Source organism: Panthera tigris, chromosome B4 (genome assembly GCF_018350195.1).
Source record: "Panthera tigris isolate Pti1 chromosome B4, P.tigris_Pti1_mat1.1, whole genome shotgun sequence".
Classification (NCBI taxonomy): domain Eukaryota; kingdom Metazoa; phylum Chordata; class Mammalia; order Carnivora; family Felidae; genus Panthera; species Panthera tigris.
In genome coordinates, this window is record NC_056666.1 from 122,705,449 (window position 1) to 122,731,638 (window position 26,190).

General features: G+C 47.3%; 1 protein-coding gene across 1 annotated transcript in view; it reads right to left on the bottom strand.

Annotated features, from left to right (window-relative positions):
* The window catches only part of NT5DC3 (5'-nucleotidase domain containing 3), a 61,130-nt gene that overhangs the window by 4,305 nt on the left and 30,635 nt on the right, over nt 1–26,190 (bottom strand). Inside the window, exons 3-13 of the mRNA XM_042993053.1 lie at nt 25,474–25,548; nt 24,970–25,025; nt 19,681–19,771; nt 18,696–18,833; nt 16,482–16,542; nt 15,967–16,069; nt 15,721–15,822; nt 12,934–13,015; nt 11,752–11,838; nt 6,424–6,564; nt 961–1,025 (exon numbers count right to left, since the gene is read on the bottom strand). Coding sequence (XP_042848987.1) covers nt 961–1,025; nt 6,424–6,564; nt 11,752–11,838; nt 12,934–13,015; nt 15,721–15,822; nt 15,967–16,069; nt 16,482–16,542; nt 18,696–18,833; nt 19,681–19,771; nt 24,970–25,025; nt 25,474–25,548 — 1,001 coding nt within the window. The remainder of the gene's footprint in view (nt 1–960; nt 1,026–6,423; nt 6,565–11,751; nt 11,839–12,933; nt 13,016–15,720; nt 15,823–15,966; nt 16,070–16,481; nt 16,543–18,695; nt 18,834–19,680; nt 19,772–24,969; nt 25,026–25,473; nt 25,549–26,190) is intronic.

The following is a 26,190-nucleotide window of genomic DNA, read 5'->3' on the forward strand; positions in this document are numbered from 1 at the left end:
TTGGTGAAAACATCTCATTAAGGTGTGAGGTTGCTGGAGACTTAAATCCAAAACCGAATGTGATGGGGAAGCAGCTCCTTCATCTGACAACCTGAGAGTCCTGGTCTGGCCTTTGGGTCGTGGGGCCCGAGGTTCAATCACAGGACAGGCCTCCCCGCCTCCCCTCACCCTCTCAGGCAGCACTTTTGGACCAACATTAAAGAATCAAGGCAGAATGAGCCCCGGGCAGCCAACACCTCCGCCAAGAGGGCGGAGGAAGGACTGAATTCAATATGGCTGTGGCCTCTGCAGCCCCAAGGGAGGATCCTGTCCCCTCTGCACGCTGCCCCCCCAATCAGGCTGGCCCTTGCTCAGAGGCCAGAGCCCAGGCAGTGACCGTTCCTCCCAGTAAACAGTGTCCGCACACACGGCATCCTTCTAAGGCAGGCACGACCGTCCACGGGTCTCTGTCTGACAACTGTTCCCAGAGATGCCCACCCGCCAAACTTCGCAGACGGCAGGCGGGCCCGCCTCACCAATAAACATTCTGACACTGAGTACTGGCACATTCCCGGTTACAAGTGAGCGCCGGGCTGTAGGAGCCCTCGCCGTGGTTCAGAGCCCGGCCTCTATGCTGTCCCAGGAGCCACGCCGTGCTGCCGGCGTGACCGACCTCGGGGCCACCAGCTGCCCAAATGGACGAGTCAAGCCGGCCGGGAAGAGGGATGGGAAGGAAGAGCTCCTTCAAGCCCGGCCTCCGGAGGCAAGGGCAGGAGGTGGGAGGAAGGTCGCTGCTGCCTCAAGCAAATGTCACATGTCCCTCACGAAGGGTGGACACCGCTAGTTCCAGGACGAAGGGGGCACATTCCTACCCGGCAGCTAAGAAAGGACGGCTGCCTCGGGTCAGCCCTGGGAAAGGTGTGTGGCCCGCGCAGGGTGCAGGCGGGGGGCAGACTCGCATTCGAAGCAGGCCCCTCTTACCTCATCTCCTTTCTTTCCTTTTTCCACTCCTGCAAAACCAGCTGTGACTCAGCATCTCTGTGAACCTGCAGGACGGGACACAAGCTAATTACCGAGGATGCTGTGGCTGCAAAGACGCTCAGTAGGTTATGAGAGGTTTTTAATGGGCAGCTTCCCTTGGAAGAATTTCACTCCCTGAGGGCAAACACACAGGCGCTTGCGTGAAGTAACACATTTTCAGCTTCGCAGTTGCAGTCCTGCCTTCTTCACCAGAACAAAAGTTTCTAAGCAACATTAGAAACGTGGTTTGACAAATCAAGATGGAACATTATGAGCCTATTAAATAAGGCCCCTATTAAACTGGAGCTACTGAAGTATTATGAAGGCCATAAAATATGTGTGCATGTTATGTGTGTGCCATGTATCCGCTACACATATGTATCACATATATAAACATACTTAATACACACCACCTATTACATATATTACATGTAGGTATAAACATATAAATGTCAGTTAAGTGGAAATCATTTCAGCAGGTCTAACAGCACATCGCTAATTGCAAGCGTGTCAAAGTATGTGCATATATTTGGAAACTAACATGGAAGTTTTTCTTTAATCTGTGCAAGGAAAATAGGGTTATAAATGGTTTTAATGTTTTTCCTGAATATTCTATGATCTTCTAACGCGTTCAAGAGAGGGATGCCTGGGTGGCTCAGTTGGTTAAGCATCCGACTCTTGATTTCAGCTCAGGTCATGTTCTCAAAATTCCTGAGTTCAAGCCCTGCATCAGGCTCTGTGCTGACAGTTCGGAGCCTGCTTGGGATTCCGTCTCCCTCTCTCTCTGCCCCTCCTCCACTAGTACTCTCACTCATTCTCTCTCTCTAAACAAAAAGATAAACTTAAAAAAAACAAAGGGTTCAAGAGAAAATAAATACTCGTTTTGTAAAAGACAAGAAGGTAGAGTACCTCAACCAGACGGAAAACACAGAATTTTCTGGTTGGGCTGAAATGTGAGCAAAAGGCAAAAAAAGAAAAGCAACAACTGCCCACAACCTCACAAACGGAATCTCACAAGTCTCTCTCCGAGGCTCTTGGGGCTAAACAGAAACACGCGTGCCAGGGTCAGAAGTGCGCGTGATGGCAGGGGACAGGTGGGGCTCCCTGCGATCCATGGTCACGGGGCAGCCCTGGAACCTGGAGGAAAATACCAAACAAGCAAACCATCTGCTGCTCACGAGGGAGCCAAGACTCTGTTGATCGCATCTGCCCAGCTCAACAGCCTAACAGTCACTGGCTAAGGCGACTCCGCCATTCACACAAAACCCATGTTCACTGAGCCTGTAATGTGGATATTTTCCCCAACACCACTGCCTATACCACCAGGAAGCAGCTACCACTGGATGGCCACTGGCCGGCTGTGCGTTACTGGGGCACCGGAAGACGCGTCCAGCGCTTCTGGGGGTGGTGATACGGGTTCTGTGAACATAGTTTTCACATTTTAATCAAGAAATTACTCACTATAGGGGCAACTGGGTGGCTCAGTCAGTTAAGCGTCTCTTGGTTTTGGCTCAGGTCACGATCTCACAGTTCATGGGTTAGAGACCCATGTCGGGCTCTGTACTAACCGCACAGAGCCTGCTTGGGATTCTCTCTCTCCCTCTCTGTCTGCCCCTCCCCTGCTCGTGCTCTCTCTCTCTCTCTCAAAATAAATACATAAACGTGAAAAGAAATTTTTTTAATAATAAAAAACATTACTCACTATAGAATTCAGGCTCTACACGGTACGTGACTAGATCAGAAAAGGTGAAATGTGTGGGGAACCGCAACACATTTTTATACATACGTACACACAAACGCGCACGTACACGTATGTATTCAGCACCTACTATGTGCCCAGCACTGTGCTACATACGTGCTGAAGATACGACAGAGGACAAGACAGAGGCCCCGGTGGGGGTCACGCCTCGGTAAAGTGACAAAACAAAGTGACGGCACAGAGAGTGAGGAGTCAATCTGAGAGGGAACCCCCACCCCCACCTTTGCCCACACACCCATCTCAGCCCCTAAACTAGCACCTACGTCCTTGCCTACGCAGGAGGGTCCCTTACTCCGCCCATTCAGGCAGGAGGGGAGAACTCTCTGGTGAGGGGATTACCGAAGTTAACCCACCCACACTCTCTTTTTCCACACTAGCTGCCACAGGGCATGTGAATTCTCTCCACTCTTGCCCTGCAGGTGGGCCCCCATCCCAGGGCAGGCCCTGCAGACTTGAAATCAATCTAGACTGCGTCTGCTGCACCAGTCCTCCCACCCAGTGTGAGCGGGGTACTGCGACCTCGCCAGCCCTACGGCCTCTACCAGAGGAGGACAAATCCGGCCCACCACCACTTTTTTCTATCGGCTTCTGAGCTTAAGAAAAAGTTCCTTTCTAAATGGTCGGGGATGTGAGGAATCAAGAGAAGAACAACGTTACCGTGCATGAAAATGACATGAAATTCAAATCTCAGCGTCCACCAACGTCACGGGGACACCACCACAGGCGTTGCCCGTGGCTGCTTCTGTGCCGTAAGCACAACTGAGTAGCTGTGACAGAATGCTTGGCCCACACAGCCCACCATACCGACTGACCTGGCCCTTTGCGGAAGTCTGCCGGCCCCTGAGCTAAACGTGGTCGTGACGTGATAACCTGGGAAGACTCTGCACCACCATCGGCCAGCACCGCCGCCATGAACCCACCATCCCGGGCTGCGCTTCAAGGCTGGCTAACAAAACCCTCTTCATTCCTTACGGCCACTTTCTTAAAACCAAAATCATACTCTTGTATTTAATTCATCAGACTTGGCTCCGAATGACACACTCTGCTGGCTCCACGAATAAAAAAAGCAAACCCGGCCTCAGAGGACAAATTTTTCTCTTCAGGAAATAGTCCAAATAATGTGCTACGTCTCTGAAAATAACCCCCACGGGGGAGTTTCCAGAAACATGTGACCCAGGATCACTGGAATAATTTAGCTTTTCAGGTGAACATGGGGGCAGCAGGCAGGGTGGAAAGGGAACAGGAAGAACAGTGAGAAATGACGTTCATTTGGATTTTTTTTTTAATTACCTGCCGTATCTCTCTATATCCCAGTGGGTGTAACCCGACAGAAAGCTGTCAAAAGTGCCGGAGCCTGAGGCGACAGTTCGAGGTTAAGACTCTAGAGCCAGACTGCCTGAGGCTATGTCCCAGCAACACCCCCCCCCCCCAAACCCCTTCAGCAAGTTATTTTCTCTTCTGTGCCTTGGCTTCTTCATGTATAAAATGGGGGTGTTAGTGCCTACTTCAAAGAGTGGTTTCGAGAAAGAAACGAACATAAAGCCCTTAGCATCTAGAACACTGTCTAGAATATGGTATCTAGAACATGGTATCTAGAGCATAGTGTCTAGAACGTAGTTCTAGAACGTGGTTTCTAGAACATTCCTATATAGCTTGGTTCTGCTATTCACTAACTTTGGAATTCAGGACAAGTTACTTATCTTTCAGCCTCAAATTCCCCTCCTATAAAATGGGGTCGGCAATGTAAATGGTAATTCCCTTTTCTTCCTCCCTCAACCTTATACCTTATATGTTTCTAAGGTCACAGAATATTTTCAGCACTTCCATTCTCTAAAACACACATTCCTTAGGGGCGCCTGCGTGGCTCAGTTGGTTAAGCATCCGACTTCAGCTCAGGTCATGATCTCACGGTTTCTGAGTTCAAGCCCCATGTCGGGCTCTGTGCTGACAGCTCAGTGTCTCCCATTCTCTCTGCCCCTCCCCTACTCACATTCTCTCTCTCTCAAAAATAAATAAACATTAAAAAAAAATTTAAATACACATTCCTTAATCATCAAACTTTTTATATAGGTCAGAGAGCAGAAAACAAAACAATTGCCCTCAAAGCTAAAATGCGGTGACACTACCCATGTGCAGATTGTGTCTGTGTGTCTGCCCAGCTGCCACTATCACCGAGGGACTGCGCCTGAGGTAAACAGTCTTTGCCACACCTGAGACCTCTAAACCAAAGAGCAGGGAAGCACGTTCACGTCGTGCTCAAAGGCACGGACTTGAGCATCACGCAAGCCTGAGTTCAAGTCCTTGCTCTGCCATCTTACGACCTCAGATGTGTTGCCCTAACCTGTCAAACACCCAGTGCCCTTACTCTGAAGTGGAAAAAGCAGACCCACCCGCACAGGGCAGCTGGGGGTGTTAATGAACAATGTGTGCAGAGCAAGCACTCAGCACGACGTCTGACATACGAAACGTAAACTATTATTACCGTGTGACCTATGCACAGACTTGAAGCCACATTAACCCAGAATCGATGGCTTTTATTTTTGGAAAAGCATCTCAGGGACAAGCATAGCACGGGAAACAGAACGAGTCCTCACCACAGACGAGCCAAGAACAGGTGGAGCCAGAGCACAACGGAAACAAGGCCCGGGACGTGCGAGGACACACGCTCTGGACTATGTGCGCCCTGGAGCCACCGGCCCTCGTGGCTCCTCCTGAGCTCACCGCCAGCTGCCGCCACACAGGCTGCCAGCTGGCTGGCGAGGCGGTTCCCTGCCCGTTTCCACAGTGGGCTGGCAGGCTGCGGGCAACAGGCCGTGGCCAGAGGCTGCAGGTGCGTCAGCCAGGAGAGCGGGCACCCACGCTCCTTGTCCTAAGAGAGTCAGCACGCGTGCCGAGACGGCTGCGGGATAAGCTGGCTGAACCAAGCGGGAAGCGAGGCGTTTCAGGAGACTGGGAGTGGGTCCCCAGCAGCAGGTCAGAAAACCGCCGAAAACAACATTCCTCACTAACTGTCCAAACCTGGCTATATAGCTTACATGCAAAAGCAAAAAATGCAAAATACAAATGCTTGCAAAATACAAGCAAAAAATGGCCACTGAACGCCAGCCAGCCAGCCAATTGTAGGTATTATCTTCAAAACCAAATGGGGGCGGCATGCGGGGACCTTAACTTTTGCTCTGAGACTCTCTCCAGTCAGCTGTGGTGCCTAGCCTGATGTATTCATTCCACAGGACCCTTCATGTTACAGATGGGGAAACTGAGGCCCAGAACTGAGAAGTCCACAGCAGGCTAAAGGCAGAAACAGGACTAGACCCAAACATTAGCAGAAATTCTCGAATCCCACAATCCCACGGGACCTCTCCCAACAGAACTTTAGTGGGGAAGCGAGGACACTTGGATTTCCACTGAAGGAGGACTCTACAGAGACACCTGTGTTTACATGGCCCCATAAAGCTCTTTCTCCAAATGAATGCGTAAGGCATTTTTAAAGTTCTCTTTAGGGAAATTGGCAAAACTCTCTTAGGGGCAAAACAACCCAGGAGTTATTCTGCAGGGTGACTTACACCTCATGTAACCATGAATAAATATCTGAAATAACTCTGATTTATGGACTAACTTCAGACTTACGGAAAAAGTAGGAGAGAGAGAAAAAAAAAATCGCAAACCTGCATCTGCTCCAATAACCCGGTCAGGGTCTGCAGCCAAGTCATGGTTTGAATGTACTGCTCCGTGTTCATGATTTTGAGCTCAGATCTTAACTCCGGGATAATCGCACCTGTTCGCCAGCCATGCTTCAGGGTCAAATCCTAATCGCAAAGATCACAAAAAAGTCAGCTCGTCTCAACAGAATTTAAACCATTTCATTACCTTTTCCCAGATGCAACAGGTGTTCACTGAACTACTCTTCTATTGTAATGGTTAGTTATTAACCAAGCCAAATTCAATGAATTACATTTAATTAAAACCAAGTCAGCCCCAGGCTCTGACCATTACACCCAAAGAAAGTTTCTGTTTTGGGAATAATTGCTGTGAATCACAGCCCCTGCAGAGACACAGGGTCTCCGATCATTAACTGTGGTCTGTAAAACAACAATTAGGTCAGGGGCAGAATGAGGCTCAACCGAAATGCTGACTGTTGAATTCATCCACAGACCACTGGGGATCACCCACTGTGTGTCAGGCCTTGTGGGTTAGGGGGAATCCTAGAATCTCAGACTCGGAATGATCCTACAACACACACATACATGGTCAAATTTTTCATTCCAAATACAGTAATCTCATGATTTGACAATAAGCCAGAATATCTGACGTCAGCCATATCCTGGAAGATCTTAGATCTATAATCAACCATACTAAATGGTCATTCATTCCCTCATTTGGCAAATATGTATCCAATCCTCACAACTGCTAGGACCTATTCTAGATACTGAGGATAAAACATGACAAAAACAGACAAAACCCTGCCCTCATGGGAAATACAGACAAAAAATTAGCAAGTAATACATAAAAGCAGGTGGTGATAAAGACAATGATCAACAATTAAGCAGAATAAGAAGGAAGAAAGTTACCATGGTATATATACAAAGTGGTTAGGAATACCAAGCCAATAAAGGGACCTTTGAGCAGAGATCCCAAGGGAAGGAGAAAAAGTATGCAAATATGTGGGAGGAGAAAAATTCAAAGGGGGGGGGGGGGCACAGCAAGTGCAAAGGCCCTGGGGCAGGAACATGCTGGGGGTGGGGGTAGAGGTAGAACTGTTAAGGAATGGCAAGACAAGGAGCCTAAGGCAGAGTAGGAGAGAGGGCTGAGGTAGGTCATGCCTTCAGAGAGGTAGGCTGGAGGACAGATCAAGCAGGGCCTTGTAGGAAACAGGAGGAAATCAGGCTTTTACTCTGAAGAAGAAAGGAAAGCTTTGAGGTTTTAGGGAGTAAAGTGGTATCAGGTTTGCAATTTTTTTTTTAAACTTTTTTTTTTTTAACGTTTATTTATTTTTGAGACAGAAAGAGACAGAGCATGAACGGGGGAGGGTCACAGAGAGAAGGAGACACAGAATCCGAAACAGGCTCCAGGCTCTGAGCTGTCGGCACAGAGCCCGACGCGGGGCTCGAACCCACGAACCGTGAGATCATGACCTGAGCCGAAGTCGGACGCTTAACCGACTGAGCCACCCAGGCGCCCCTCAGGTTTGCAATTTTAAAAGTTAGTTGGCTATTCACCACTCTGTAAGTCCTAAGGATGACCAGCCTCTTCACCTACTGAATTTCCTCAAACCTTTCAATGTTTCTCCTTCTCCTCGAATACATGGAAACCTACGGCACCTTTGTTTTTTGTTTTTTAATTTTTTTTAATGTTTATTTTTAAGAGAAAGAAATAGAGCATGAGTGGGGGAGGGGCAGAGAGAGAGAGGGAGACACAGAATCTGAAGCAGCCTCCAGGCTCTGAGCTGTCAGCACAAAGCCCGACGTGGGACTCGAACCCACGAACCTCGAGATCATGATCTGAGCCGAAGTCGGACGCTGAACCAACTGAGCCACCCAGGTGACCCTGGCACAACCTTTTAAATAATGCCAACGGTGGCAAACTTTTGAAGGTAGCTTTTACTTCTGGAAATAGGTAAAAAGTCATCTGGAACATTCCTAAGACTAAAGCACATGATAATACGTTAATAATAATAAAACTAATTTTCTTCTGTGCCTCAACCTGGTTCTCAAATCTATCCCAAAAGGGGCACCCAAATGTGTTTTGAAAACCAGCAGCAACGTTAGAAGTACCTACATTCACAAGGTGACTCCCTTGAAGGGTAATGTTCATTGCCCACATAATTTCTGACATTTTAGGTAATGAATTGATCTCATCACTTTATAACAGCGGTTTTCAAATTCTGGCATGAGATCCAACTATATGCTGTCTCCAAGAGACTCATTTTTTTAAAAAATTTTTTAACTTTAATTATTTTGAAAGAGAGCCCGCATGCATGCGATCAAGCATGAATGGGAAAGGGGCAGAGAGAGAGGGAGACAGAGAATCCCAAGCAGGCTCTGTTCTGTCAGCACAGAGCCCAATGCAGGGCTTGAACCCACAAACCATGAGATCAAGACCTGAACTGAAATCAAGAGTCAGATGCTTAACTGGCTGAGTCACCCAGGCACTCCATATTTTTTTTTAAAGATCGTATTTTTAAGTGATCTCCATACGCAGCATGGGGTTCAAATCTACAACCCTGAGATCAAGAGTCGCAGAGCCCACTAAGCCAGCCAGGTGTCCCTCCGAGAGACTCATTTTAGACCTAAGGACACACATAGGTTGGAAGTGAAAAGATTAAAAAGACCTACCAGGCAGACGCAGAACATGCCACCCAACAAGAGCAGAATGCACATTTTTCTCATAGTGCACATGAAACAGCCTCCAGGACAGACCTTATGTTAGACCCTACAACAAGTCGAAATACATTTTGAAATCACACAAAGCATCTTTTCTGATCACACAGAATGAAGCTAGAAACCAACAACAGAAGGAAAAACATAGAAGTTCACCCTCTGAAACAACCAATGAGTCAAAGAAGAAATCACGAGGGAAATGAGAAAATATCTTATGACAAATGTAAATGCAAATGCACACACGACACATCAAAACTTATGTGATGCAGCAAGTGCAGTGTTAAGAGGGAAATTCATAGCCATACAAATTTACATCAGAAAAAAAGAAAGGTCTCAAATTAACAGCCAAATTTGACACCATAAGAACTAGAAAAAGAACAAACTGAACTGAAAGCTAGCAGAACCAAGGAAATAAAAAGATTATAGCAAAGATTAAAACAGGGGGAAAAAAGGGGGCGCCTGACTGGCTCAGTTGGTTAAGTGTCTGACTTCAACTCAGGTCATGATCTCACTACTCATGAGTTCGAGCCCCACATCGGCCTCTGTGCTGACAGCTCAGAGCCTGGAGCCTACTTCAGATTCCATGTCTCCTTTTCTCTCTGCCCCTACTCTGCACACGCTCTCTCTCTCTTTCTCTCTCTCAAGAATAAATAAACACTTAAAAAAAATTTTTTTTAAACAGGAAAAAAAAAGAAAAAGAATAGAAAGACAATATAAAAAAAAATAAATGAAACCAAGAGTTGGTTCTTCAAAAAGATCAACAAAATTGACAAACTTATCTTGACTAAAAACAAACAAAAACCAGAAGACTCAAATTACTAAAATCAACAATTTAAGCAGTTACTACCAACTCTAGAGAAATAAGAACAATTGTAAAAGCTGTAAACTTAGTATAGAACGACTTGAATAACCTGGTGGAAATCGACAAATTGCCAGAAGCAAACAAGCTACCAAGACTGAATCATGAAGAAATAGGAAATCTGAAAAGACCTCTTGACTAGTAAAGAGACTGATCTGTAATCAAAACCCTTCCAACAATGAAAAGCCCAAGACCAGACAGACAGTTTCACTGGTGAATTCTACCAAACATTTAAAAAGGGATTAACACCAATCCTTCTAAAACGCTTCTAAAAACTGAAGAGGAAGGAACACATCCTAACTTATTCTGAGGTCAACATTACCCTGATATCAAATTTTACCATGAAAAGCTAGACACAGACAGCTGAGCCCCACCAGAGTTTCTGACTCAGTAGGTCTGATGTGAGGCCTGAGAAATCGCATTTCCAACAAGTTCCCATGTGATGCTGATGTCACAGGGGCCACGCCTGAGGAAACCATTGCCTTGTGAGTGCCTCTCAGAAGGCTAAGACCTGTACGTGTGTGTCCCTTCACAGGGCCATGCACCCGCACTCCTCAAGGGCAGCACAGAGTTATCTCATCAAGGCCCAAAGACACTGGTTCTCAAGAGGCCATGTCACTTGGCCAAACCTTCTGGTAGTACGGACACCCTGACAGCAGCACTCTATATTTCTGTGTCACTAATAAGCACTTCTGTATGCAGTCCCTGATTTAACTCTGCTCACAAATAAGGACGCGGGGGCTTGGAGGACGTGTGCAAGCTCATCCAGCTAGAAACAGCAGAGCTGGGGTGAAAACCTGTCTTGCAGTTCTGAGTCCATGAGTCCTTCCGCCAGACCTCAGCCCGGTCGGTGGACAGACTCAATTATGCAGGGTGCGTGCTGAAATGGCCTGGGACGAGGGTCTCTGCACACAGGCGCTGGAATCACACCCCCCCCCCACCTCCTCCACCACCAGGCAGTCTGAAGTCTGAGTCCACAGACCTCGGACGATAGCACGTGTGCTCTGAAAATGCCTCCCAGGGGTGCCTACCGTGCAGCCCGTTACACCTCACCGCTCCGAAGACAGGCGTCAGACGCAAGAGGGACACAAACACGAGACCACAGTCATGTGGGTCAAAATGCTCAGAAATACCAATCGAGTTTGATCGCCAGCCACGACCCTGCTCTGGTGACTCGGCGCACACTGAGCATCACTCAGACTTTGCAAAACGTGCATGGTGCAACTAGCCTGGGCCCATTTAACAAACAGAAATCCCCTGCACCAGGAGCGGGGCACGGAAGGAAATGTGACTGATTCAGCCTCGTTCTAATTATAGATTAAATCGTAATTCAAGTCCTGAGACACCACTCTAGTCATTCCAATGGGCATGAAAAGCCTCACTTTCTTATAATAGCTGTTTCCTGGAAATGCCAGTTTTTGGAATTGCAGGAGCTCCAACTAAGTTTACAGACTCTTCTGTTGCACATGGATGCTTCTGATATTTCATAAAAAAAAAAAAAAAAAGAACGCTTACATTTATTTCTTACCATTATTTAAATGGATTTTTCTGATAAATTCTGAGTGAATTGCTAATTTCTCTACCATTTAAAAAAATGATTTTTTATAACTATGATCCGTTCTATTCTACAAAAAATGAGACACAAAAAAAATATGTGACCTGAAAGCATAAAAGTGGTTTAAACAAAAGAGAAATTCCTCAGTAAGTGGGACTAACACATCTGTCCCCCAACAAAGAAATGGAAAAAAAGGACTCACCGCCAGGTCACTGTATATGTGGTCGCCAAAATACAACACTTTGGATCCTCTCCACCCAGTAAGCTTCAAAAATTCATATAAATTGCCCTGCAAGAATAGAAAAACAGAGATATTTTAAAAAAGAAAAGAAAAACACAGATATCATGTGAGATAGAAACCTGTGTCACCTGTATAACCTGTAGCCCAAAATATCTTTATTTGCTTTTATAATTTATTTAAAGTATCAAAATATAAAGATAAAAACACCTTTGTGTGAAATCTCTCAGACCTTTGTTCTAAGTCAAATGTATGTTCCAAAAATGATCCGTATTGTATATACCTCTTTGTAACGATCTTTTTACGCTGAACACTCTGTGACCATGTCAGTAAGTATTAATCTACCATTTCAGTAGCTGAGAAGTACTGTGATTCCTTTTACCAATTCCCTGATGTTGGACACTTGTTACCTATTTTGTAAGTCATGATCAACATTCTTGTAGCAAATTTTTAGCTACATGTTAATACTTTTCTTGGTCTAACTTCCTAGAATTGGAATGGCTGTATCCAAGCAAATCTTCCACGGCAAGAAAATACACTTACCGGCAAACCCGGCCTTGTGTTGTAGACCCACCAGGAACGTATCAGGGTTTGTTTGTGGTTTTTTAACCACAACTATGTGGTAGTACTATTCTATAATTTCATGTGTTTTATAAATATTACAGAAATAAAACGTTTTAAAGGATGAGATGAAGCAAACTCACTAACACAATCAGGGTCAGAAATTCAATCCTTTATTCAAACATTTGAGAGCTTTACTGATACCAAAATATATCAAAACTACACAAAACACAGCTCATCGGGAAACCATTACTAATTTAGGTGAGTCCTCCACCACGTGACTCAAAGCTTCTTGAAGTGAAAAACCCAAGGTTTACTTTTAGCATCTTAAATTGTACAGACTATGAAAGTAATGCTTTAAATTTTGTTTTCAAAGACTGCTCAATTCTGAGTTAAGCTGGATACAGCACACCGAAAATACATTGACTTAAGTTTAAATTTTGCTTTAAGTTTAAAGCATCAATTCAAGCAGAACTCTCAGAACTACACCCGGCACACAGTAAGACTCAACAAATGTTGGCTGTTAGCATTTTATAACTGACCACAAAGCAAAGGAACAAAAAGGAAAAATCGGTCATGAGGTACCTGCTTGTAAATCTGGCCTTTCTGCAACTTGTGGATCTTATCCCAGAGTAAGACACCTTTCTCGTTCACCTTTCGGAAAGGTCTGACAACAGAAACAGGAAACATGATCTGTGGGAATCTGCTTATGAAACACGACACAGTTACTCACTGAGAACAGAAAGGGGCTGCACAGACCTCGAAAAGCCTGGGCACCCAAACTCCACCTCCACACTCCCTGGTTCAGTGCCCACATCCAGTGCAGACCCCGGTATCCAAACGTATTTACAGAGGAAAGAACTCCAGGGTCAAATAAATTTGCAAAACACAAGGCACTACTTATGGCCGTCTTAACAAGTCATCCATGACTCTGAAAAGCCCACCCAGTACAGAAACTTTCTTTAACCCAGATTTCCTAAATGCATTTGATCACACAGAAAATCTGCTTCGCAAAAACACGCTTCTGGAAATGTTGCCTCAGTACGTGTGTCGAGCTTGGCACTTGAAATTCAGCCACTCTACATAAAAAACAAATTTGAGGATGAGGCATATCATTTTACGATGCAAAATGGGAATAAGAATAAAGCCTTCAGTGAGCTCCCTCTACTTAGATGGGATGAAGCCTGATTCATGAATCGATCAATAAAGCCAATTATATCTTTAAAGTTAAAAAGAAAAAAGAATGTATGCAGGGTCTATTTGCCTTTTTTTTATTATTTTGTTTTTAATGTTTATTTTTGAGAAAGAGAGTGAGACAGAGTGTGGGGAGGCGGGGGGGGGGGGGTGGCGGGAGAGGGCCAGAGAGAGGGAGACACAGAATCTGAAGCAGGTTCCAGGCTCTGAGCTGACAGCACAGAGCCCAACACAGGGCTTGAACCACGAACCGTGAGAACATGACCTGAGCCGAAGTCGGACGCCCAACCAACTGAGCCACCCAGGCACCCCTGTTTGCCTTTTTTTAAGGTAACATTTATTTGGCTTGTTTTTCTGATTAGAAAAACATTTAAACTGAGTGCAAAAAATCTGGAAAATGCAGAATACGATGAGGAAGAGGAAAATGGCCCATAATCCCAGCACCCGGCTATAAACACCTAACATTTCAGTAGGTGTCTTTCAATCTATAAAGATAACATCTGTTACCCTTCTCTTTTTTATGAATATAAATGAGGATCACCATATATCCTGATCGGTATCTTTTTCTCCTCTAATACTGTGAGCAATTTCCCATGTGATTACATATTTTTCGTACGCTGCATTTTATGATCATAAAACATACATGCTGCTTTTTTTCCTAAACACATCATTTCTCATGGCTGTATAATATCTCCTCCTATGGATGTTCCTTCAGGTTGTCTCTGACCATCATTATAAATAAAATGGGAGGAACAGAGGTGTTGCAGACGTGCAGAACAAAGGCAAAATAAATGGGTGTGGGGGGGTGGGCAGGGAGAGCTGTGCTGCCCACCCACCACCCCCCCCCCCAGGAAATAGTCTAAGACAGCACTCTGCCATGTGTATAAGTGTAACAAGGAGAGGGTGTCCTTGGTGAAGGGGGAGATGAGGCCCTTGTCCTGATCACACCCTGGGATCTAATAAGAAAGTTCGGGAGAGCGTTTTCTCAGTGAGAAAGCAGCCAGCCAACGTATAGCTGTTTTTGATCAACACTCTTAAGTTTTTCCTTCATTCCCTTGAATTCTCAGTCTCTGCACATGGCTCTTGGGTCTGCCTCTTCCTTCAGGAATCACTATGACACTTGGAAAATGGGAATTTAGTGTCCCAAGAGAAATTTAATCTATTCAACATGAACTATGGAGCACTGCATTATGATACGTCAAATCACCTGGCAGAGAGGGAAAGACTGCCTGGTCACCAATCGCGGAACAGAAAAATGTGGGTTAAAGTGCTTCTTTATACAAAGTGCAGATTATTCTTATAACCCCAGTGCAGTAACTGTCAACACTATTGATATCTGGGGGGACGACTCTTGGTGAAGAGGTCGGTTCCACACATTAAAGGCATTTCAGGAGCCCTGATCCGCACCTATTAATGCCAAGAGCACACCGGAGTCACCGTCAGAACCCACGACTTCCCGCCCCTCTGTTTCCCATGACAGGAACACACCACATAAGTCTTGGTAGAGAGGTACTCCACTTGACACAGAACTTCTGCAGAGTTCTGCAGAATCCAACTGGAATTTTAAATGCACCACTTAGAGCTGTACGGAGAAAAATACCCACCAGGCAGTTTTGCTGTGGCTGCTGTCTTGTTATGCTTCACAATGTACCTGCATCAAGAAGTCTAACTTACGATGTTAACACTACGTATGGCTTTTCACTGCTGTCAGTAGTTGTTTTTTTTTAATTTTCTCTTTTATGTTTTTATTTTATTTTTGAGAGAGACAGAGAGAGCGCAGGCAGGAGAGGGGCATAGAGCGAGAGGGAGACACAGAATCTGAGGCAGGCTCCAGGCTCTGAGCTGTCAGCACAGATCCCGATGCAGGGCTTGAACTCACAAACTGGGAGATCATGACCTGAGCTGAAGTCGGACACTTAACCAACTGAGCCACCCAGGTGTCCCTCAGTAGTTTTCTTAAAGCCTGACTCATTGGACTCAGGTTGAAGTGAGAACAGTCTCAAGCTGTCGGCTATGCACTAATCTCACCCTCCATGCAATTACTTGCTAGAAGGTTAAAAATCAAAAGCTATAATGTCAGATGCTTCTGATTTTCCAACTAGATTTTACCAAGTCGCACTACGTAAGTATTCACGGCAGCAAAGGACTAAAATCTAGCTCTCCCGGAAAGACACTCACCTCCGCTTATCGTTAAAGAAGTTTGGCTTCTCAGCCTGAACGATGACCACATCAAACAGGTCCCTCCAGTCTTTTCCGACAATATACCTCATCCCTTTGTCCCTGGAACGACACGTCAGCCAGGTGAGTCTCACAAGAGAGGGATTAACCACTTTTGCAACTTTTTCTTTCCAATTTCCAACTGTTCAGATAAGTGGGAATACAGGGCGTGAGCTGGAGCCAGCAAGGTCACCCACAACAACTTACACAAAACTACTGGGGCTGTTGGTGATGAGAAACATCTTCTTGCCATGATCAGCCAGTTTGGCCAGCACTGCGCGGGTCTGCTCGGCGTAGCAGATGTACTTTTCTGCAAGCAAGAGAAAAGTACACACGGACTCAGCGTGAAGTCCGTCAGGTTGCAGGTGGTTACCAAAAGGGGCCCAGGGGCCCGGCACTGTCCAGGGCACCGGGGGCAGAAAAGTCTTAAGGCAGGGTGGCCCCACCAGTACCGGGTCCATCGGGGACCAAGCCCCTGCCTCCTGCCTGGGTCTGAGTGAAAACACGAAGTGCCTACAGCCGCCCGCTCCCCTGTTTTTGAGTCACTGTTACGCCAAGTTCTGAGACAAAGGGGAGGGAGACATCTGAACCGCGAGGAAGCCAGGTCCGCACGCTGCGCTCGAAAGGGCCCTACGGCCCCTGCTCGGCCCCGGGAATGAAGGCAAAATGCCTGCGCCGTGGCCTGGCAGGGGGAAGGCTGTCTTCACCATGAGGCTACATACCGATATCTGCTTCGATTGCTCGGTACATGATTCCTTTGATGTGCACGTCTCGAATTGAATCCTGTCCAAAGAGAGGTTTTTAGTGAGTGAAACCATAAGTGAGGTCGCCTGAGTAACAGGACAAGCGAGACAGCATTCGGGACGATGTCCGCCTTTGGAAGCCTGGTGATGCAAGCACCAAATGAAATCGAAATTCTGGTCCATCTGGCACAGGCGGCCCCTCGGGGGAAACTTAGGTTTCCATGGCGACAGTGGCAGGTTCCAATGCAGTTTTCAAAAGGGCCCCTGGGAGGAGGTAACTTGTGCGAACAACTCTGAACAAAGCCCACGTGATACATGGCAACGTCTATGCAGGATCACGCAGAAACGGTCCCAGGGCATCTGCGGAAAGGGAATCCTTGCTGTTTCGTCTCTGCACCCCTCCCTGGACCCCAAGGGCAGGTTCTATCATCTAGAGAAAGAGGTCGAGACCAATGGCAGGACCTTCAGTTCAGTGAGGCGGGGGATCGTCAGGGAGATGGCAACCCAGCCAGTAAACACCATCAAGAGGAAGCCGCTCACCGCCCCCACGCGCCCCCGGGTGTGGCAGCCTGATGGCCTGCAGCTATCAGAGCACAGCCCTCCTCTCAGGGGGCACTAAGCAGGTCTGCTACCTAGGCGGCACGCCTGGAGGCACATGGACACTTACTGGAGGGTGTGGCCAGTGACTGGGCTGCAGGCAAAACGGGGCCATAAGCCTTAGAAAGCCGGTAGACTTCTGTCAAGAGTGAGCACCTCTGGACTATAAACTCAACCCCGATCACCTTCTAGCACAGGCTTGTTCAACTTCACATCAACAGAAGGCAGGGGTTAAGAGCAAGCCGGAGCCAAACTTACCTGGCCTGACTTACGAGCTGCATGACTTTGGGCAAGTTACTCAACCTCTCTGTGCCTCAATTTAACTGTAGAATGAGGGTAAAAATAGTACCTACCTCCAGGCATTATTGTGAGGATTTAATTACTTAATATGCATAAAGCACTCAGAAAAACAGTGCCTGGAATATATGTAAGTGTTCGCTGTTGGTGCATAAACATCTCTCCTCATGCCTGCAAAGGGTTATATAACTGAAAGTGATTCTTCTTCGTCTTTTTTTTCACAAGTGATTCTTAAAGTATTTCAGGGCACCAAAAGGAGAACAGAAACTAAATATTTAACATTAGTTCAAATAATACCAGACTAACATTGAGAAGCTAGACTTCATCCTTCATCTTCCTAAAACCCGTGATTTTAGATGGCCAAAATTTAAAATCAGTCATAAGCATGTAGGCATAAAAGCATTATAGTACATAAGTATAGATCTTTTAACTATAAGTACTTAGGGGCACCTGGGTAGCTCAATTAAGAATCCAACTCCAGACTTTGGCTCAGGTCATGATCTCACTGTTCATGAGATCCAGCCCTGCATCGGGCTCTGTGCTGCTTGGGATTTTCTCTCTCCCTCTCTCTCTGCCCCTCCCCTGCTCCATCTCCCTCTCTCAGATAAACATGAAAAAAAATGTAATACACAATATATACTACATATATGAATATATATGCATATATTTACTATATATATTTGAAATACGTATTATTAAGTAATACATGAACATGTTTTTAAGTACTGAACAAAGTTCAGACAGCTTAAAGAATACATATAAACACACGTTTGTGAATATAAATGAAAATATATAAATGTGAAGTTACATAAATGATGTGCATTTGTATGTGTGTAAGTTTCATAGCTGTCTATAAACCTCCCCCACTGGGTTTCTGCACAGCTTTTACAGGGCCTGGGAAGGCCTCCATGGAACCTCTGGGGACAAGAGGGCTGCAGCCTTAGTGTGACGTCACCCTCTCCACAGGCAGGCGCAGGGGTGAGCTGGGTCGCAGGGGTGAGGTGGGCCGGCTGGACCTCAGCCACCACCAGCCCCTCTGACCAGATGCATGGGCCCTGGCTTTTGGTCGGAAAGAATTAGAAATCCAGATAACAGTATGAGTACCCTCTTCTTTTAACACGAAATTAGACTGATTTCCAAGTGTTCTGGTGTAACATCTTTCTTAACAATTTTCAAGGTAAAACCGTAAATAAAAGAGATCCCAGACGAAGGACTGTTTCAAACACCTAGCCAAAGGAGGCTAATGATTCTGTCCCTTTGCTAAAATGCGTGGAGAGTCGTGGCATCACCGCCTCTCACCTTGACGTCTTTGTACAGATGGACAGGCTCATAGTCAATGTTGTTCTTGAGAAAGTACTCGTTGACACAGGACAGGAGCGACATCTCCGGCAGGGAGAAGATGTCCATGAACTGCTTCATGGTGTTTCCGTGAGAACTCTGCAGGCAGGGAGGAGAACTTCAGAAGCGGAGACTTACCTGAGGGAGGTCATCAACATCTGGATCCCTCTCCCCAAGAAAAGGGTAATTCTAACAATAACAAAGCAGAAGCCTTCACCTTTATCTTCTCATTCCCAGCACAGCTGACATCCTACTCTAAGCGTAACTGGGAAATCCAAGGAAATGCCCTGATTTCCCCCCAAAAGTCTAACCAATGTCACGCTCCTGTGATAACTCTAACTTCCAGCTCACTCTACCCCAGCAAACCCAGAGGAAAGCCAGCAAGTCGATTATGGCCCGGGGAACGGCATTAAAAGCCACGTAACTCTCCTGAATGTGAGCACCTCCGGGCAGCCATATGTGAGCCTGAAAAAGAGCCTTTCTCTGAGTGCCTGCGATTTGTAGCCCTAAGTTTACCAGCTGACCAGGCATCTTCCAGTGCATTTTGACAATGCAAACAAAAGCCCACCTAACAAGACTGGAGCAAAAGCTCAGAGACAGAAGTCAGAGAAGCAGAGGCTTCCCTGCAGCACAGGGTGACCTGTTATCTTGGATCTCAGGGCAGGTGACCTCTAGTACACGGACTTCATCAGAAAGTGGGGACACACTGGGAGGGAGGGTGACAGACAGGGGCGGGTGCACAGAAAGTGTAGAGAGCCTCTAGCAGGTAGGGAGGAAAGGGCTAAGAGAAACACCAACATACGAGCCTCCCTCAAATCCAGGGTCTCTCAAAACGTCCCAAATGCCCTTATCAGTTCCGCAGGAGCACACAGAGACCCCAAATCTACCAGGCCGTGTTTCGAGAAGGAAACAGATAGGCTGCCTTAAATGAATAATCTCTCATTACCTTTCCATAAAAGTCACTCATCTGTTCCAAAGGCACGTGGGACCCCTCGTACATTTCAATGACTTCTTCATCGGGGACAACGCTGAGGCCTCTGGAAAAATCACGGGCAGTGCAGTTAGACTCACCCAGCAAGAACAGCGATTTTCAGACCTCTGGCAACTGCTGGGATTTTCAGCTGAGGTGCCAGACACCGCGGTCACGAGGAGGTGAGATGTGCCGCCGGTAAGTGCTACAAATCACAGGCGAGACGCTGCTACGATTAGTAACAGCAGGCCGTTGGAATAAGGACAGAAAAATAATACGTCCTAGACGCCAGATGTGAATTCCACACACTCATTCACTTACTTCTCAGCAATCCTAGGAGGGGAGCACTATCATCCTCCCATTTCCCAGCAGAGGCAACTGAGGCCCCGATAGGTCACATACCTTAGCCAAGGTCACCAAAGTAAGAAGTGGCGGGTCAGGACCAGACCCCAGGCTTCCTGGCTCTCAGGCCCAAGCTCCTCAACCTCTACGTCGTGCTGCCTCTCTCAACAAAGCACAAGGCCTTCCTTTGCCTTGGGGTGGGTCTTTGTTTCCATTTTTATGTTTTTACTACATTAGGGAGAGACAGGCTAGCTTTGTCTGTATCATCCTCCTGATCTCTGATGCTCTAACCTAAGGTCAGTGCTGAGGAGGGAAAAGCCATGCATGAGGCTCGGGCGGACTAAAAACCCCATGACACAAGGCAGGAAGCCCAGATGCCACCTCCGAGAGGGATGACCCCAGGTGCTATGTGACAGCAAAGGCCAGTTTCCTCATCTACAAAAAGCCAGGGTGACATCTGCCATCTGCCTGCCTCCAGGAGCCGCAGCAGAATCTGTGAACCAATCCAGCCCCTCCACAAAGGGAAGGGTGACTTTTGGAGTCCGAGTGACCTGGGTTTCACCCTGCCTCGGCCACCGGCGCTGGGAGCAGGTGCCGTCACTGGGGATTTCACGTTCTCCTATTTCCCCACTGGCACCGCCTGCTCCAGCGTGTCGTGAAGAAAAATGTCTGTTCCCCAGCCGCGTCTCTCGGGAAGGTGCTTGAGAAACAGACACCAGTGGTGAGGAGACCACAGAATGAATGGTGGGAAGTCTCCGCGGTGCCACGTGGGAGTGTCCACGATGCAATAAGAGTCTTAGTTACTAATATGAACAGGCTGCTTATCATATAAAATCACCTGGCCAACAACACATACAAGCTGTAATTGATGGCTGACATGCAGCTGTGATGGGAATCTAATTTCAACCTTTTCCCTTTGTTCTCCACCCTCATAGAACTTTCAAAAATACCCAAGGAGATGCATTAATATTTTGCCCCCGATCTTGGTTAACTTGATACATTGCACTTTATCATTCACCAGATCAGTCTGGACAATGACCTTGGGGCAGAGCTCCTGCTGAAGTATCAGGGCTCAGGCGTGCACACGCCTAAGGCTCTAACACTTAGAAAGAAACTATAAAAAGTGGAAGAACTCTGCTGGGGGAGTCATCCTTCCGCCCCCAAACTAGGCACTACCCTAAGACACACTCACCGGCATGGAACCTCACAAGCTGCATCTTTAAGGCCCAAGTAACCAAAGGTCAGCTCGAAAGCAGGGAGAAAGCCAGCTGCAGCCAGCTGAATTCCGCGACAGGCTGGTGGGGAGGGAGGGGGCTTGGGGGACCACCTGCACCTAGATGTAACCTCAACCAGCGCTAGGATCAAAATAGAAACTACTTGGTGGGGGGGGGGGGGTGCCTGGGTGGCTCAGTCAGTAAAGAGTCTGACTCTTGATTTCAGCTCATGATCTCACGGTTCGTGGGTTCGAGCCCAGCATCGGGCTCTGAGCTGACCGTGCAGAGCCTTCTTAGGATTCTGTCTCCCTCTCTCTCTTCCCCTTTTCCACTCACTCTGACTCCCTCTCTCAAAATAAACGAACTTTAAAAAAAAAAAAAAAATGGAAACTACTTATACAGCCCTGTGTGACTGCGAGAAATAGAAAGGTTAGGAGTGCAAATCTGACCGAGTCTGTCCGGGGTTCAAATCCCAGCTTCCTTAATTAGTAGGGCTATCACCTGGACAAGGAATTTAACCTCTTTGGGTCTCACTGCCATTTTCAAAATGGGGAACAATGATAGCGCCTCCCTCCTGGCATAACTGAGAAGACAGAAGAGTATACAGAGGTGTTAGCAAATGTGCCTGTGATGAGAGCAAATGCAGCTTTCACAAGGTCCCCATGAAGAACTTAAATCATGGGTACAAAATGGGACTGTGGGGACAGCCAGTCTGCCTCCTCCTCTGCCCCGTGGCATCCACTCCCACAGCCCACAACACAAAAGTCGAACTGATGTGGGAGCCGGGCACCCGCAGCAGGTCTCAGAAACGAGTGAGGCTGAGGAGGGGGCACTCTGCCCAGCCATGGGCTCATTCTCACCCCTTTTAAGGGAAAAGGAAGGGCATTCCGCGTGCTTCTGCCGCCCTGAGCATGCTCTGGTCTACACGACGAGTCACCCTGAGGCAGGCAGTGGAGTTATGCCAATCTTACAGAGGAGGATACCAAGGCTTTGGGATGGCCAAGAACTTGCTCAAGGCCACACACATGTGAGCAGTGGGGCTGGGGTCCACGCTCAGGAAGTGTGACCCCAGAGCCCCCTCGGCCCACCACATCCCCTCGGCACTGCGGCCACAGCGACCGTCCCAGGACCTAAACCTGGACACTCCTTCTCCAAACGCCTTGGTGGGCGTCTGGCTCTGCCCCATACTCCCTGACATGGTGGACAACTTGCCTACAGAAGAAGAAACAAGACAACCAGGAGCCACAGGACGGCATCGTCCAAGAAGAGGAAGGAAAGACCAGGTCAGGCTGAGAGGGCAGGGTGAGACCTCCCCGCAAGTCCGCACTGAAGGAAGGATGGGTGAGACTTCAAGAAGCAGCAAGGGAGGAAAACCATACCGTGGGAGAAGGCCAGCATGAACTGGTGGTGAGCAGCAAGAAAGAACTCAGAGGAAAGGAACACATGCACCCTGTGCACAGCCTCACGCACTCCGAGACCGGCTGTACCTGTTGGCAAGAGAGAGTCCCCTTCTCCTGTTGACCTGGGGCGGGGCGGGGGGTTGGGGGGGTGCTGGATGCATCACACAGAGGGGTCTGCCTGGAGCAAAGCCAGAGGGAGAGAGCCAAAAGATGGAAAGAGTTGTGAGAGGTCAGTTTGGCCCCTGGAGCCAGCCACGCCTACAAGCCCAGACCACAGGCCCTGGGTCTGAATCCTACTTCTGTGCGGCCTTGGGCAAGTTGCTTAAGACCTCTGTGGTAATACTAGTACAAGCCTCACAAGGTTATTCCGAGGATCAACTGAGTTAACTGAAATAAAGCCCTGGTGACGGTGTCTGTGCCGTAGCCAGACGTCACGTTCGCTAGTGGCTGTGTATTATCACCAGTCCTATTATTCTCATCAGCATCGCCATCTCTTCTCCCCTCTGAAACACCATTAAAACGATAATAAAAGAATAAACTACTCCAAAAGTCAAGGGAAGTGAGAGCAAAAACATCAGCAGACAAGACATTTCAGTATGTTCACCGGAAGACACAAAGCAAGTGCCTGACACAGCAAGTGGAGAACAGAGGCCCACAAGGGACACCAACGAGAGGAACCGAATAACCGCCACAGCCCCCCCCAGAGAGGCTCAGCCCTGTGAGGCACTGGGGAGCTCCTGGAGGATGTGCTCCAGCAAAACGAGGGAGTAAACCAGAGAGAGGAAGGGACGGGAACCAGGGAATGGGGACAGAGGCCAACGCAAGCTCCAGGATGAGCAATCAGAGAAGGGTAGTCAATTAAAAAAAAAAAAAAAAAAGTAAGTGATAGATTATCTAAAACATTTGAACTGTTGGGAAATAAACACACGGATGATATCTGTGATGGGGCATTTAGAAAAAACCAGGGACACCTCTACGGAAAACGAAGCAAATAAAGAATGATGTTGTTATGAAATCTAAGAAAAGGCACACGCTGTACAAGGAAGAAAGCAGTCACGGTGCACGACGTGGTGTTAAGAAGGAATAAGACTGAAGAGTCACGATGCAAACAATGACCAACACTGGAGGAACAGGCACACATGGACCGTCACGAGGCTCTAGAAACGAGACTGCAGAAGCCGTGTGTGTGTGTGTGTGCACGCCAAGTCCTGTCCCGTGGCAGAGATGATGTCCAGAATTAATAAATTAGGAAACAGAAATATGAAAACTAAGCACATTACTGGAAGAAAAATGCAAACAAACAAAAAAATCAAGCGTGTAAAGGGGTTGGAGGGCGGGGGGGGGGACACAGGACTGCTGCCCACCACAACACTTTCAGCACTGACTCTGTGAACATATTTAACTTGGATAAAAAAAATGTTAACTTTAATAAAGAGTTTGTGGGGCGCCTGGGTGGCTCAGTTGGTTAAGCGTCCGACTTTGGCTTAGGTCATGATCTCACAGTTCATGAGTTCAAACCCCGTGTCAGGCTCTGTGCTGACAGCTCGGAGCCTGGAGCCTGCTTCCGATTCTGTGTCTCCTTCTCTCTCTACCCCTCCCCCGCTCTCACTCACTCGATCTCTGTCTCAAAAATAAATGAACATTAAAAAAAATTATAAAAAAAATAAAAAGTTTGTGAAAGAAGAATCTAAGATATGCACACCTCTGTTTTTAAGGTACAATAACGACACTCCCAAATCCTCCCCAAATTCAAGAATTAGAAAAGGCAAAATCCTTCATGTTCAGTTTCAAAGATTTCAGCCTGAACTAAGTACTTCTATTAACTCTAATAAATGGGGGGCAAGGAGGGGGGAATGTCTTAATATCCAAACTACTCAACTGCCATGGTGGGAACCGGAACCCGCTGCCTAACCCCAGCACCCCTCCCCACCCAAACCCGTATCCCAGAACCCTCACTCAGCTGGCAGACAGACACCTCTGGAGAGCCCTCCTCCCGCAGAGTCCCCCAGAGTGCCCCTTCATAGTCTCAGCACACATCCATCATCGCCTTCGTCACTACGGACTGCAGTCACTGGTTTATTTATGTGGCTTCCAACCTACACTCCCAGCTCCTTGGAGCATCCTCATAAGCCAAACCCTCCAGACCTGGCATGACAGTAGGTGCCAATCAATGTTCCTGAAGGAATGAGTGAATAAATCACAAATACGCACACAGAAACCCTCTGCATCACTAAGCGGTCAGTGGGTCTTGAAACCCAAAACCATTTGGTTACTTTGGGTGAATTTAATTTACCTCCTCTTACTCTTACCTGTAGACGGTTCCCAACTGGATGTAATGAAAAGCATCTATCTTCATCAAAACCGCCTTCAAAAACATAAACACATGCACAGGTGAGTAGCGCAGAACAGACAGCATGTTTATGAGGACTGTGGGTTATAAATCGTGTCAGCACCAGGCTGACATGACAAGGAAGTACCCTGTATGTATCTGACACGGACCCTGCTTGCTGATTAAAGCACCATGCAACCTGCCAAGGAAATGACTGCAAAATCTGCAAAATAATATGACAACTGGCTCTTCCTTCTAGAAATAAACAGTATCTTCCAAATGGCTAATGCATTCACTCATTTTTTCCAACACATAGTCTCCTGAAAAAGACTTTATCTAAAGATGTTTTTTAAATCATTCAGTTCTGCAGCCCCAAAGAATATAACTGAAAATCACGTTCTGTGTTCAGCAAAGAAAAGCACCAAGAGTACATGTTCTTCCCAAACACCAACAAACTGTAAAAGAACGTGAGGGTGAAACCTACCCGCTGCACATCGTAGTGAAGTCCACGGATGGCAAAATTTGGGTCATACTCATACTTCCTGATTTCCACCGGATACTAAGAAAAAAAGAAAGGAACCATTTTTCAGCTAACAACGTACTGAGTTCAAGACACGGATCACATCCGGTCCCTGTACAAAAGCTGAGGTGGCTGATGTACTTTGGTGGGAAGACGGGGTCAGGACAGAGCACAGCTTGGCCCTCTGTTCTCAGACCAAGTTCCTCTTGGCCACAGTGCCCTCCCTCCACCCACTCCCGTCTACCTGCCCAGACACAGGTAAGGCCTCACCCCTGCCCCAGCTTCTCTCGTCTTAACTCCCTCTGCCCATCCCATCCCTCTGCCTTGGGGCTCCTATTTCCCTAAGACCCCAGAGACACATCTGCTTCTACCTCCAAGACTTCACTTCCTCCTACTGTATTTAAGGCTGCTGATGAATAGTCCCCTCTGTTGGAAGCACAACTTCTTCCAATACGTTATCAGCCATCCATTCAGCTCACATGTGAGCACCTCAGTGTATGAGCCCCCTGCATGGCCCCACTACCAGGTTTCATGAAGCAACCCAAGCAGAAAACTTTTCAAAGGGGGGCAGGGGCCCTCCATATAGCGTTCATTGCTTTCCTCATCTGGACTGTCAGCCGCTGCTCACCCTTCGGGGGCTGGAAAGACCTCACCGTTATCAGGTGCAGTCTCCCACCCACT